Source organism: Paralichthys olivaceus, chromosome 1, assembly GCF_024713975.1.
Source record: "Paralichthys olivaceus isolate ysfri-2021 chromosome 1, ASM2471397v2, whole genome shotgun sequence".
Lineage (NCBI taxonomy): Eukaryota > Metazoa > Chordata > Actinopteri > Pleuronectiformes > Paralichthyidae > Paralichthys > Paralichthys olivaceus.
In genome coordinates, this window is record NC_091093.1 from 22572501 (window position 1) to 22587036 (window position 14536).

The 14536-nt window shown below is 39.5% G+C and overlaps 1 protein-coding gene across 1 annotated transcript in view; it reads right to left on the minus strand.

The window, feature by feature from the left end:
• Window positions 1-14536, minus strand: part of LOC109624818 (protein diaphanous homolog 3) — a 139803-nt gene that overhangs the window by 82601 nt on the left and 42666 nt on the right. The window contains exon 18 of the mRNA XM_069525583.1: window positions 1047-1142. Within this exon, the coding sequence (XP_069381684.1) occupies window positions 1047-1142 (96 nt within the window). The remainder of the gene's footprint in view (window positions 1-1046; window positions 1143-14536) is intronic.

A 14536-nucleotide genomic window follows, 5' to 3' on the forward strand; every position in this document is an offset into this window, starting at 1 on the left:
GCAAACGCCTTGTCGGGATAAGTCATTAGACTCGCCAGTGGAGCCATTTAAAAAATCCTGACATTTACAACATGCGTGAGTATAGGCCAGATGATGCAGATGAAGATTATAGGTAATATCTGAAGGTAAAAACTGTAATGGTTTGAGTAGCAGTTAATGTTCTAGCTTATAATTGACATACAGAATTCTCCAAAAAATTAAATTAGGTTTGAACTTTACAAATCAATTTGTCTGATTTTACAGTACATCACCAACTGAAAAGTCTTAGCAATTACTGCAGTTCAAGATAAAAAATAACCTCTCAATCATAGCTTTAACTCTTTATGTCCTATGGTGGAACACAGACCGCTGACTCTCTTCATTTCCACTCTACAATTTCCACTGCAAAATGTATCATTGTTACTGGGCTGATTTTACTCATTTTCATTTAATACGTGAAATAAAGGTCACAGCTCCCCCATAATATAAGCCGATGAGGTTCTAAGATCGGAGAGTGCCTAAGAGATCAGCTGGTTCCTCATTACTGAGGGGTGCATTCAACACCGTCATTTTAAGACCAGGCATGCGTCACATGCGAGTGTGTGTGTGTGTGTGTGTGAGAGAGAGAGAGATGTGATTGTGAAAGCTTAGGTCCCAACAGGTTTGGAGATAAAGTCTTAAATAAAACTAGGGTTCAGGTCAGGTTTGGTACATAGAAATCATAGAAAACATTATGCTTTGCATGGGTTTGGACACAAAAACCGAATGCCTGTCAGGTTTGGGTTGGGCAGTGTCCCGAAGTGTGTGAAGACATAAATTGTCTTGAGGGAGTTGTCTTGCTTTAATTGCTAAAGCAAAATACAACTCATTGTCTGGCAACATTTCCCTTTAGATCACTTTAAAACATGCAAAAACAACAAATTATAAGAAATACAGGAGTGAGTTCAAGTCCAAAAGTGAGGCTAGACCTACAGACAGGCCCAGAACACTAAAACATTGAGACACAGGGATGAGCATGAATCTCATTCATGGCAGGAGGAGTTGGCCGAGAGCAAACAAATACTTACATAGATTCTGTGCAATCTTGGGATCGAGCACCTTGAGCTCTTTAATTCTCTTCTTTATGGTTTTCTTATCCTCCAGATCCTCCTCTTGTTTTTTGGCTGATGAAGACAAAAGCACTGGATTATCATCACAAAAAACACAAAAGCAAGATTTACACAGATGTGTGCACTTTGTGTAATGCTGACTTATGTATGATGTACACAAATTCAGATACTATGAGATGAGCTTTTTCAATGTCCGTGTCCATAGAAAAGGGAAGAAAGTAAATATTCTTAAGTGGAACACTGTTCATGAATTTAGTTGTAATACTGTCGCCATTTTAAAATTATCAGCACACAAACATATAAAGTCTTTTTTGGTGGATGACATAGTCCACCATGACAGGATGACATGCTGTTACAAAAACATGGAGAAGGGGATTATGGGATTGTTTTGCTCACACCAGAGAGTAATGTCTGTACGGTAGGTGTCTCAGCCACACAACCAGTGTTAAGGTTATTGATGAAAGTAAATCTGCTCTGGGTCACATGCAGCCAGGTAGGTGGGATTGTGATAGTGCTACTGGTTGTTAGGAGAGGCATCACGAGATTCAGGATCACAAACAGCAAAACAAGAACCACACAGAAAACAAGAGTCACACACAGATATGTGCATTCATACACAACCTTCTTGAGACACGCTCACAAAACAGAGTTCATGGTTGGTTTAATTATTTAAAACACCAGATTAAGAGAACACAATGTGCATCCCAGGAGTATGCTGGGTAATTGTCTGGTGCTGTTATTATGGCGAGATCGGGAAAAGAGAGGAGAGGAGAGGAGGTATTTCCATTTTTCCACATAAGCTTGGTCTTCATTCAGGGATCCTGTATCTAATTGCCAAAAGGTATGCTGGGAGCTCCACCAGAAGATACGGCATCCACAAACATGCACACCTATGGCACAACCCACCACACACCAGAGTACACAAACACGGCAACACACTGAGCTTTACTTGGACTTACGTGGCTCCTCTGGTGGTACACTCTCCTCACAGTCTTTTTATGTGTAAGAGAAGGGGATTGCAAAAGACGAGACAAGGAAGACAATGGAAAATGTGAACCGTGGAAAAGGGAGGAGAGAGAGAACATCAACAAGGTGAACATAAATTTTCATAAGACTGCATCCTGTCCACTGCAGCATGAAATATGATGAGACTCGAGTGAGGAAACAACAAATATGCTATAAGACATAAAAGGAAAATGGATGGAAAATAAACAAGTAGAAAACAATAGAAGAGAATTACCTTAAAATTTTACAGATTCAACTAAAGATTAACACTTTGAGATTAACATCGCTGACCTGGAATCAGTCACCAGCTATTTATGGGTTCAGACAGTTTATGAACCTACGGATTCCCCTCCTACAATCAAACCATCACGCTAATATGAACACTAACAGAAAAAAAAAGAAACACTCACAGGAAAGACCAGCTTTTACCATGTCAGAGAAATTCATGACAGCAGCCTGGTGGCTGAAAACAACTGGACACGAGGCAAGTGGGAGCAAACAAGCCAAGAATAGAAGTTCTAGTACAATAAGGACTCATCTGTGATAAATATTTGACGGTTACATCAGTCAGAGAAAAAAACTTGAAAGGCCTATCGTTACCACTGAAATCTGAGCTGTGTCTCATATCATGGACTCTCACTGAAATCACACACAAACACTGCATTCCTCCCCCTCTTCCTTCTCTCTCTCCATGAACGTGGGTTCCAAGTGGCAGATCACAGATACCTGTCGGAAATGACACCGCATTCCGATCTCGACTAAAAAGCATCATAGTCCTCTTTTTAACACGTGGATGAAATGAGATAAAAATAATGTTCAACCAGTCTTTAATGTAGAAAATATTATCCCTTAACTATTTCCATCTGCAGTTCTTCAAATTTTAGTGCCCCAGGACATTTGAAATATGTATTGTGAGGTCTGAGCTAACATCTACCATGGAACTGTAGTGCCATCCATTGACTATACATTAGGCATTTTTCAGAGATGACAATATAAATTAAATACTTTTGTTTTTATGTTTTACTTTTTGCAATATATAACTCTGTACTTATTTGAAATCATCACCACTGAATCACCCTCCGCTCTAACTGAGCCAGACAAAGGAGCTCATTTGAATATGTCAACTTGGGACACTTTATATATTCAACACATTATAGACTAAACAATTAGTCAATAATTAATTTAGAAATGAATTGCCAGAATAATCAATGTTGAAATTTTTGTTGTGGTGAGGCGTCCATTAAAAGAAATATTTGAAAGGTATTTTGCCCGCGCAAGCTTCTTACGCTTCATCAAAATTTACATAATATGATATTGTCATACACAGGTATGTATCCCCTTGTTTTTAACCCTTGCTGTACTTTTTTTTTAAAGATGATTAATAAAAGATACAAAAACATTCAAAATGCAAACAGAAATAAACAAACTGGTTGCGCTTAGCATGGAACAAAAGTCGTCGCTTTGTTCTTTCTTTTGTCACTTTCTTCTACCACCTTCCAACCTCTTGTGGAGACACGTTTAACAAATAATGATGCAATTTATTTTCCTTCAGGCTGTCTCCATGAGCATAAAAAGAAAGTCAGCACGTTATTAGGCAGAGATAAAATCAATAAGAAATGTAAAGATGCCAATATTTACCTTTAAATCCAGCACATACAAATTAAATATTTATTCATGCGCGTGTGCAGTTTTATGTTATTGGAGATTTGAATGCAATATAAGGAGCCGCCCCTAGAAAGCCTCCAGCTTACTGCATTAAGATGTTGTATCGATCCACCCATCATAACTTATAGCCTCAAAGAAACTCATTTATTTACACCCAACATGCACACACACGCACACCACCTTGTTTCAGTGCATATAAATATACTTAGCTTTATCATATAATCCACACACACAATGCCTCAGGTGTTATCAGTTAAATCAGCTAATTAGATTGTCCAATTCCAGCATTACCCCCCCCCCCCCCACCACCCTTTCCGTTCTGGTGCTAAAACAGCTCTTCTTCAGAGAAGCCTGCTCATTATACATCGGCCAATTAAAATGCCCCGCAGGGTGTCAGAGGTCATTGGTAAATCAATCAGACAGAGCAGTAACTGTTGTAGCTATCAGATCGCGCTATCACCCAGGAAGTGGTGGAGATAAGAACACACTTGTGAGTGCGGAGCGATAGGGAGTCTGCATCACTTCAGTGAGCATCAGTAGGAAAGAAGCAGCGGACGCAGTGTAGGTACAATGAGACTCCTGCTGCCTTCAAATGGGGTCATGTTCACGTTCACGTTCACATGTTCCAGAGAAAAGTCCACTTGATCGCTCCTGTGTTATTCACAGCCTTAGAAGTGGAAATTTTCTGGAAGCTCAGAGGGTTTGACATATTTTCAGAAACTGCAGAGGTCGCAGAGGATGTTTTTTCAGTGGGTAGTGAGTTTATATACCATAATTCTTTTACATAGTGATTTTCTTTGTAAGTTTGTGATACATCTGAGGAAAATGTTGATAATGTAATAACTTTACTTCAAAATATACCGAGTACCGCAGCTTCCTATGTCGTAACCATGAGCTCACAAGTTCTGCAGCGTACAGCACCAGATTTGCCAAGATGACACATTCTTTTTTTAACCATTCTTTTCTAAACTCTGGGAGTGAGCTTGACAGACAAAGCTAAGTTATGATTGTTGCCACTGAAAAAACACAGTTGAGATCAGATGATGCCAAAAGGGAAATCAAGGACTCCATCACATGAGAGGAGACAGCAGTGCATTAGAGACAGACACTAACGGTGGGGAAACGAGTTGAAAGGCCTGTTCTGCCCTGCCACAGTACACACAGTGCTGACAGTCTACCTTCAATGCACTTTCAAGTTAAGGCCTCTTAATGGAGGCCTGTGATAAATGTCAACTTGATGGCAAGACTGTAGACATAAAAGATGGAGAGAACAGTATGAAAAAAAGAACTGTCTCAATTTTACTTTACCCCCAGTGTATAATTTAATGGAAAATGCTTTCTGCACTATGCACAAAATGACACAAAATGAGCCAATTTGTGTTCCTGTCATTTCTTGGATTGAAAAGAGATGTTGAATAAACAAGAAAGGAAAAGTTGTATTGTTTTCAGGAGAAAAGAAAAAGGGTCAGAAAAAGTTTCAGAGCCAGAATTTTTAAACGCTTTATATACTTCTCTCACTTTTAATAATTCTACTGACTGGTTGTGTTCCAATCTCTGCCACAGCTTAAAGGCACTTGACAAAAATGTGTCAATGTGTAAGACTGCTCACATGCTACCCAAACAGTTGCACTTCCCACAAGGCAGTATCAGTGAATTGTGCCATCAAAGCACTAAAGGGAATGGTGGATGAAATAAAACTGCTGTGAAAGAGCATGACTGATGCTGTACATGACAGGCAGGCCTCAGAGACAAGCAAGTAACACCTCTCTCTCTCACACACACCACACACACACACACTCTCACACACACACTCCCACACACTCTCACACACACACTCCCACACACACTCCCACACACACTTCCACACAGACACACACACAGACAGACAGACAGACAGAGAGACAGACAGATAGACAGACAGATAGACAGACAGACAGACAATCTTGTGGGGATGGATTTCAATCTAGAGAATATGCCTTACTTGAACCACCCCTTTTTTTCTGACACACATGCACACACCTTAACCCAACCTAAACACAGTTCACATCTTAGCACTACCAGGACCTCAGGAATAAAGTTAAGTCTTTCAAAATCTAATGGTCCTGAAAGCTCAGTGTGTAAAAAAAAAAAAAAAAAACATAAAAATTTAACGCTAATGTCAAATGGAAAAAATATATACTCAACTTTATCTAAGAGATAATCTAAGAGACATCTAAAAAAAATAATCAAGTGAGATAAGGAACTGACAGCAGTGTGAGGGAGACAGACAGGAGACTGACTGTGTGTGTTTGTGTGCCAGAGCATCATTGTATCCAATATTTGTCCAACTATCTTATTTCCTGAGGAGATATCACACCCTCGAGTTGACTTTTCTCTTGATGAGGCTTCATTATTTATGGAACGGTACAGTGATACGATCATCTCCCCGAGAAAGCAGATACACAAGCACATAGCAAGGGGAAAGTTGAGAGGGCAGCCGTCTTCAAAGGGTAATTAAATCACTGTGTTGTTTTCAACAGCCTATCAGGGCAGTCATGCAGGTAATGTTTAAATCACTGCTATTAGGGGAGTTTCTGTATCAGGGATAATTTTGGGCCCCTGCAATTCAATGAGCAAAACCCCACACACATACATATATTGTACACACACGCACGTGACCATACACACATACACACACTATTGCCTGAAGCAAAATCCACTATGAGACATCTGATGCACGGCAGGGGGGTTGTCTGGAGCAAGTGAAAAAATCCACCATTTCGACACATCTGTCAACTCTACAGTCAACAGAGAGGAGATGAACAGTCAAACCAGCCGTGTGGTTTTGACTGTTGACTCACTGTATGGTTCTGATCTGGCTAAGTCCTGAACTTGAGTCAGTCTGACAGAACACACAGGAGACATCCGGTGCGTCCAGTAGCTATGTTGACGATCAACACCTGCCCTCACCTTTCCCTCTGCCCCAGTGATGCACACACTCCGACGTCCTGACTAACGCTGACATGACAGCTCGACCGGTCTGTGTGGACAACACCGACAACTCCCCTGATCCGGAGTTGTAGATGTGTGAGTGCCAGTGAGAGAGTGAGAGTGAGAGTGAGAGAGAGAGAGAGAGAGAGAGAGAGAGAGGGAGGGAGGGAGGGAGAGGGAGATCAGAGTAATGAAGTGAGGTGCTGTGTTGTGAGTGAGCTAATCAAAGTGAACCATGCAGGGCCACCTCTCCCTGTGATCCAGACTAGATGACCCAGGGCCATAATTAGTCGGAGACTTTCATTCGGATAGCAGCAAATTAATAGACTTCATTAGGCTTTTCTCTCCTCTCCTCCTCTATTCCTGCTATACCAAGATTATTTCTAAGTACAAACCACTAAAATTGCCCCTGCGTGAGCGTCAGCGTCTTCAAGACGACCGACGCTCCACAAAGAGACTCACATGCTCTCTGTAGTGTATGTAAATATGTATCTTTGAACTTAAATTCACAAATCTGGACTAAAATTAATGATGCTACATCAAAACAATTATAATTATTTAGAAGCCTTTGTTAATCAGTGTGTACTTGCCTGTGTGGATGGATTTTACTAAAACCTCTATTCTCAGTGGAGTAGTGCCCTCTAAAGGCCTCTTGAAGACCTACAAATGGCCTCTTATTGTGTGTATGTGTGCGTGTGTGTGTACCAAAATGAGTATTTTTGGACTATTCTGTCATATCAGGTATGATGCATTATTATCTCCACTTCATTTCACTATGTGACAGCACCAGTCCAATCTGAACTGTTAAGCCCACCCAAACATTCCCCAAGCCATTCACTGGATTGATGACAACCTAAATCATTCATTTGCCATTTTTCTGTTGTTTTATTTTCCTCTCCTCCCTGCGCTGTTGCAAACTTGTCTACATCCAGCCCCTCACCACTTCCCCCTGCCCTACATACACAAACTTACATGTGTGGATGAAAAATCGCTGCAGAAAAATAAAGTTGCAAGAGCAAATATGTTTTTAATGAGCAAGCCCATTACTTTGGTGATATGAGAGCATAAAAACACAAATTGGGAATAAATTGAGGTGCTGATCCTTGAAAAACTGAGGCAGGAAAAACAAAAGGGGAGAGAAGGAAAGCTGACAAACAGAGGGGATGTTAACCACACAAAAAACAGCCAGCATGAGTTTGTGGCTGTGATATGTGACATTTTAAAGCATTTCAAGACACCATCACATGTCCAGGTAATTGGTGTGTTGCCACCACCACCATTTTTTTTATATTGTACTATGTTCACATACGTTCTGAAATTCTCACATTTCAAAATGTCTAAAAATTGTAAGCAGGAGAAAGAAAGAACTGTCATACATTCACTGTGTATTATGTGATCAGAGTCTCTCTTTCAACAACAATGAGAGAGCCTTTAATGATCATGCTTTTGATGAGATCCCTCGTATTGGCCCAAATTTTCTGCAGCCACATTAAAAGTCATTATAGGACTAATGGCGTTCTTCAAAATGTCACAGCAGAAAAGCATTAGAGGAGTGCGGGGAGAAAGGGAGAGGAGGAGAGCGAGCGAGACGGCGCGCAAGAGACACACACAGGAGAGAAAGTTCATCTGACGTGAACAGATGTGCACCAGTGGCGAGCAATACTAAACACTTGACAGCGTGAGATGGAGATCCTGTAGCTATGCTCAGATAGTACAAAGTGGTTCAAAATAAACCTGCACTCATTGAATAAGTGTTCTAATTAGGTAAATTATGAATTGAACTCAAGGAAACTCAAAGTATCGATTAAAATATAAAAAACAACATGTAACTCAGTTCCATAAATATGCTTCACTTGACATTTTACCCTCCAGGCATTTCATTTCAGAAAAAGACCTCCTACTGCACTGCTTTTTCATCCTTTCATCCCCACCTCCACCAGTCCTCAATCTCTTCATAATTCCTCTATGAAGGTGCCAACTAACCTCCTATGCGTCTTTTGTCTCATTGTAATTCGAAAGCCTCCCAAGTTCTCTGCACTATAGACGACAAAAGCTTCTGCTGCTCTGAGAAAAACGCCCACCTCGCACATGAGAGTAATTACCAGTCAGTGCTTGGCTACAATATACAGGTAGTCCGAGGGTTATTTTAGTGATGACGGACAGATTAGAAGCGTGAGATTAAATGATCACGACTGTTTTGTGTGTCACATCAGTCTGAGTTTGATGAGTCAAAACAAGCTGTGAGGTGCAGCCGTGCTCGTTACCTGCACAGAAAAGACCTGCCTTGATCATGTGCACTCGTAAACCACTCAACCACCCATACGAGCTTAACCCCTCCCACACACGACCACCGTTCCCATCAAGTGGTCGCTCTAAAGTGCTCGTGCAAACTGACAAAAAACCCACACAAACACACTTCCTTCCCAGGCCATTCTAATCATATGGAAATGGGCTGTCTAATTATCTCTTACAGCATGCCAGCAGTGGGGATCGAGCTTGTCTTTCCTCAACTTTCTCTTTAACAGGCTACATTGATCTGGAGAACCTGACCTCCACTGAGAGCACAGCTTTAAAGCTATGGCAGGAAACATAAAAAAGGGGACACTTGCTTGTGAAGCAGCTTGATCAAGTTTGGAATACCCATGACCTCATTTCAGACGATCTTTTCATTAAAATTGAACTTGCTGTTTTTTGGAGCCTTTAAGCAATCCACTGTGTATATTTTAAGCTTAATAATGTTTTCTGTGCTTCGGAACACCCGCTCAAAACAAATGGACAGTCATTAATTGCTTATCAAACTCAAAATACATTACTAAACCTCATTTTAATAAGCTATTAACCTCTACAGAAAAAGAAAAAAAAGGCACAACAGCAGTGAGGAAAAGTAATGAGCTCAAAGCAAAATTAGGATCACAATATTAACATGGGTGAAACTAATGAAATATCGATTCATATAGAAAATTAATTAATTTAATAACTGGTCAAGAAACTTTAAAATGAAAAACCACTTCACAGGCTCTGTCTCTGTATCTTTTTAACTACACTGTCACCCATGTTAAAGGAGATTTCTTGACTGCTTTAGGTTTCCCACTGAGTTGCTTTCTGTGCACTAATATCTTGGTCAGGATTTATCGTATTTACAGTTTCCTTATTTAAAAGATGTTTTGGGGGCGTAAAACCTTAAATGACAGGACAGAGTTCAAGCGTGGAACAAAGAGAAGACGTATACGTATACAACAAAGGGACGGGTCTGAACCTGGACCAAATTTCTGTACATAGGACACCTGCAGGTGAGCTAGTGGAGTGTAACTAATAATGGACTTCTGAGGCATAACTGTACAAGCTGACCTGGTTGAGCAGACATCCTATTTATAGTGTCCTCTTAAGATAATGTGTCTCTGTTGAAAAACATTTTTTTTGGCATCCACATCCAAATTCTAGTATTAGTCATACTCTAATAAGTTACCAAGTTAAGCTAAGTTACCATGGTAGCACTTCTTCAAAACTTTCCTCAATATTATTATATTTATTAGGTAGTAGGTGATTGTTTATCAGAATATTACAGATTTGCAAAATGATAAAGTAAATTAATTGTTTTGTTTTTTTAATCAATAGGTGTTAATAGTGTTTTGCTCCATCATTGTGTTTGCCTTTAATAGACATACTGCATGAGAGTTATTATTGTGATCCCATGTAAACACCTCTGCACAAAACTAATTATTACTATTTATCAGAAATTTATATTTTTGGCGCAGTCCTCTTAGCATTCTTAATGACAGATATCAAACATATGTCTATAAGAGAAAAGTAGTTTGCACCTGAACGCACACACATACACATACTGAATGAGACATCATGCTTAAATGTAGATCACACTTTTGATAAATGGGCTCACAACCCCCCTTAAAGATCTGCATGCTCATGTCTCAGTTTTTAACACTTGCATTCTGCAGCACCCTTGCAGTGTTGTGTTTGGAGCTGAGGTGGGTTATTAGCAGATGCCTGTATCCTGGTTACAAATGGCAAACTGATTTTCCAATTTTTGAGGTATTTTTTTAATTGGATGTTATTTATTAGGCGAAAAGGGCAACTCTCTTCATGTTGTTGCTCATTTTCCCAGCACTATGCCGATGAATCTTTCTCTCTACCTTCTCCTATACACAGAGCGAGATGGAAAGAAATAGCTGGCTTACTCCAGACATCAATTAAGATGCCTCTGCTTCAACCATGAATGCCAGCGTGATAACATCCATACAGTAACATGTAAGGATGATAAGCGCATTCATATTTCAAAAGGAGTAACCTTCCACACCAGTTACTCCTTAAATGGTTAAATTTTATACTGTGTCAAGATTTATTCCACACTATCAACATTTATAATGCATTACAGAAAGGCAGACAAAAGAAAACAGTTTATAGATGGAAGAAGTTTTAGAAGGTTGTGAACCCATTTAAGGCAAATATGTGGCTGTGATTTTAGTCTGAATAAGTAAGACAATCTTGGCTGGACTTAAAGCATTTCAATTGTTTGGGGACAGCGGTTGTACTCTTTAATACTTTATTCTTCATTGAATAAAAAACATTGGACAAAGAGTGAGAGAAGGAAGTACTGTGCTGAGAATAAATTACATATAAGAACTGAGGTACTCTCGTTTATAATAGAAATGAACGTATATATGAAGTCCAGTAAAGATGGGTCGCCAATATGAGCTTGATATATTAAATAATGATGTACTGAGCATTAAATCTAATATTTCTTTCATACATTATCCAAAACTATACAACAGCAACCTGCTATAAAGTAATGATTTCATTATACAGTAAATGTTAGGATACTACAATGATGGTAGCACGTTAAAAACTCGAACATCAATAAATTCCTCCTGACTTGTATCCAAATCTGACACAGCTCATCATGTAACTGAAGCAGCCTCATTAATCAGCTCCATCCATTTTACAGAAAGCTGCATAATTTCTGTATGATCAAAAAGATTGAATCAAATCTTGAACAAAGAGGCAGAGAAGCAGAGTGGCTGCACTCGACGGGTTTGTTTCACTGGTGTCCCTTAATGTGAAACTGAAAGAAGTAATCTCACTGCTGCTGGAACTGAATAAATACAAAAGACCTGATGAGACACAGAGTGGTATATTGAAAAGGGGAGACAGCTTCTACGTTTCCCTCAATTCCCACCTGCCGGTGTCTCTAAGACTTGCTGTGATTTTCACCCTCTCTTTGTGTGTACACCCACAGGAAAGCCCGGCTGTACATGTTTTTATCTCCATCTATTGACACTGATGATCTCAAAGAGCTTCTCCAGAGGCTATCTGTAAAATCACAGAAACTGTGTAAAGTTCTGAGAGCCGTCGGCATCGTCTCTGGGCGTCCACTCACTACATTTGCTTGTTTGTTTGTGCCTCTCTAACTCCCCCCCATTCCACTAAGAGAAGAGGCCGAGTAAAAAGAAGCAACGTCTTTTTCTCTCCCTTGTGTTTTCAAATGTTAGCGATTAAACCTTCATGGGTTTCAAGAGATATAATTAATCATATGATGTTACGAACAATGATATAAATAGAGTGAATAGGGGCAACACTTCAAATTCAAAGTTGTGTGTTGTGATTGAAAAATAACTGAATATGTCTCAATATGTCAAATTCTGAAAATACAGAACAGTCAGAATAATCAATTGATAACTAACCTTGTAGCTTTTGCTGTGAGGTCATGAAATAAACCTTTGAAAACCAATAAGCCTACAGACGATTCAACAGCAAGGAGGCAAATCAACAGTTATTAATGATATTTCTGAGAGCTTACAGCAAGGCCACCAACATAATCACTTATGCAGTCAAATGTGAACTATGCCCAACACGGCGATCGTTAAAAGCAGAGAAGGCAATTTATGGTCAGATTTGAAAGAATAATAAAGCTTTGAACAACACAGTCTCATATAAAAATCTAATAATACTGTTCAAGTTCACGGCTAATGGGATAAAAGGTACTTCAAGTTTGCAACAGTGCAACAGTGGAGGTTTTCACACTGACTGCACAGCAAAAGATTTACAGAGAGAAGCCAACTGAACCGATGTGCTTTGGGGTCAAGAACCAGTCTGATGTTACAGCAGGATCAGGATGAGGATACATTTTCCTGTGCATGAGCTTCTCCCTTCAAGCAGTAACCAAAGATGAATACGGTTTTTTTTGTAGTTCAAAATGTGTCCCTGATGTAATGGGCATTTGTCTTCTAGAATATTCCCTAACATCGTGTTATAATGTGCTTTCATGTTTACAAAGATTTTTTAAGACAGCGCTGACTGCAGATTTTTAAGGTTCGCTCACAGGGAAATATTGGGAGACTGAAAATTGTTTGAATTCAAACAGGTTTTATATAAAAGAAATACTTCACAAAAATCAGGTCACCTCGTGTTCTTTTGGAAATTATTGTCAATGAGTTATGTTTCCTTACCAGCTCCAGATTATGATCTCACATAACCAACCTTAATACTTCTGGATTAGGCGTAGAAACAGCTAAAACTGGTGCTGCAGTTTGAGAAGAGAAGCAACGAATGGGCAAAAGCAAAAAAAAAAGAAAAACATACTAACCTTTGGTTTCTGTTCCAGAACAAACACGAAGGCAAATCATGCAGCCAAGCAGAAGTTGCAATCACAAGAATAGAGGAAAAAGCAAGAGGAGAAAGAGAGAATGGGAGACAAGAGCAAACAAGAGAGAAGAAGAAAAGCTTGTTAGTCATGTTTGAAGTAAGCATTATTTCAGACATTTTATTGGCAGCAGAGACAAAAGAAAACATTGCACTGAATATAAAGTGATGCTGCAGTCCATAGAGAGAGAGAGAGAGATTTTGCATTCATTAACTGAAAAAATGTGTCATTGTTATGAACTTGGATAATTACACTTGAGTCTATATTTCTTCAAAATACTTGTCAAAACTAGAAACAGAGCGGGGTAACATTTTTTTGTAATCACCAAGAATGACACGAAATCAAGTTATCGATCACGGAAAGCGTTGATGGTTGGGCAGTGATGTGTCAACAAGGAAATTAAATGATGAGTGTATCAAAACTATAAAGTCTTGGGTCTTCATTCCCTCATAATGAAACATTTTACAGATTTGCTGCAATCATTGCACTTGACAACATACTGACTTGCCAAATCCTGTCTCTCACATTTTTAAATACACATGACTGTGTTTTGGCCAACACTCGCAGCAGTGACTGTGAAAAAAATGCATGTGAAGAACAGGATTTGAAAGATTAAATGGAGAGTCTGAAGCTGTATGTCCTCAATTGTTTGTTTGAGAAAGTAAAAAATATGTGTTTTGATAAATCAGAACGCAAGTCCAGTTTGCGGCATTGACTTCATGAGAGATATCATGCATAAAAACACAGATTTTGTCCCCTCACTGTTACCCACTGCATCAGCACCGACCAGGATTACAATAGTGCTCCAGCTTATAGCACTTTCTCGGTTCTTCTCTCTTTTGAAATTCCCTGATGCAGCTCTGAGAAGGACTCCTCTCTCTCCACCCTCATCGTATGAGACAGTAACCACAAAGACTGCAATTAAAGCCCTCAGATGTCAGGGGAACAGATTAAAGCTCAGAGTTCACAGGCAGACAGTCTACCCTCATTAGCTATGCTTAATTTATAATCTGTGATTAATAATCACAATGAGATAACCCCTGACTCATGGATCTAACGATTAACTTTAGTTAACCCCCCCCACTGTTCATATTCAACCCGCACCTCCTCTTTTCCCAAACTATATAATGAATGCTCCAAGAATAAGGCGCAC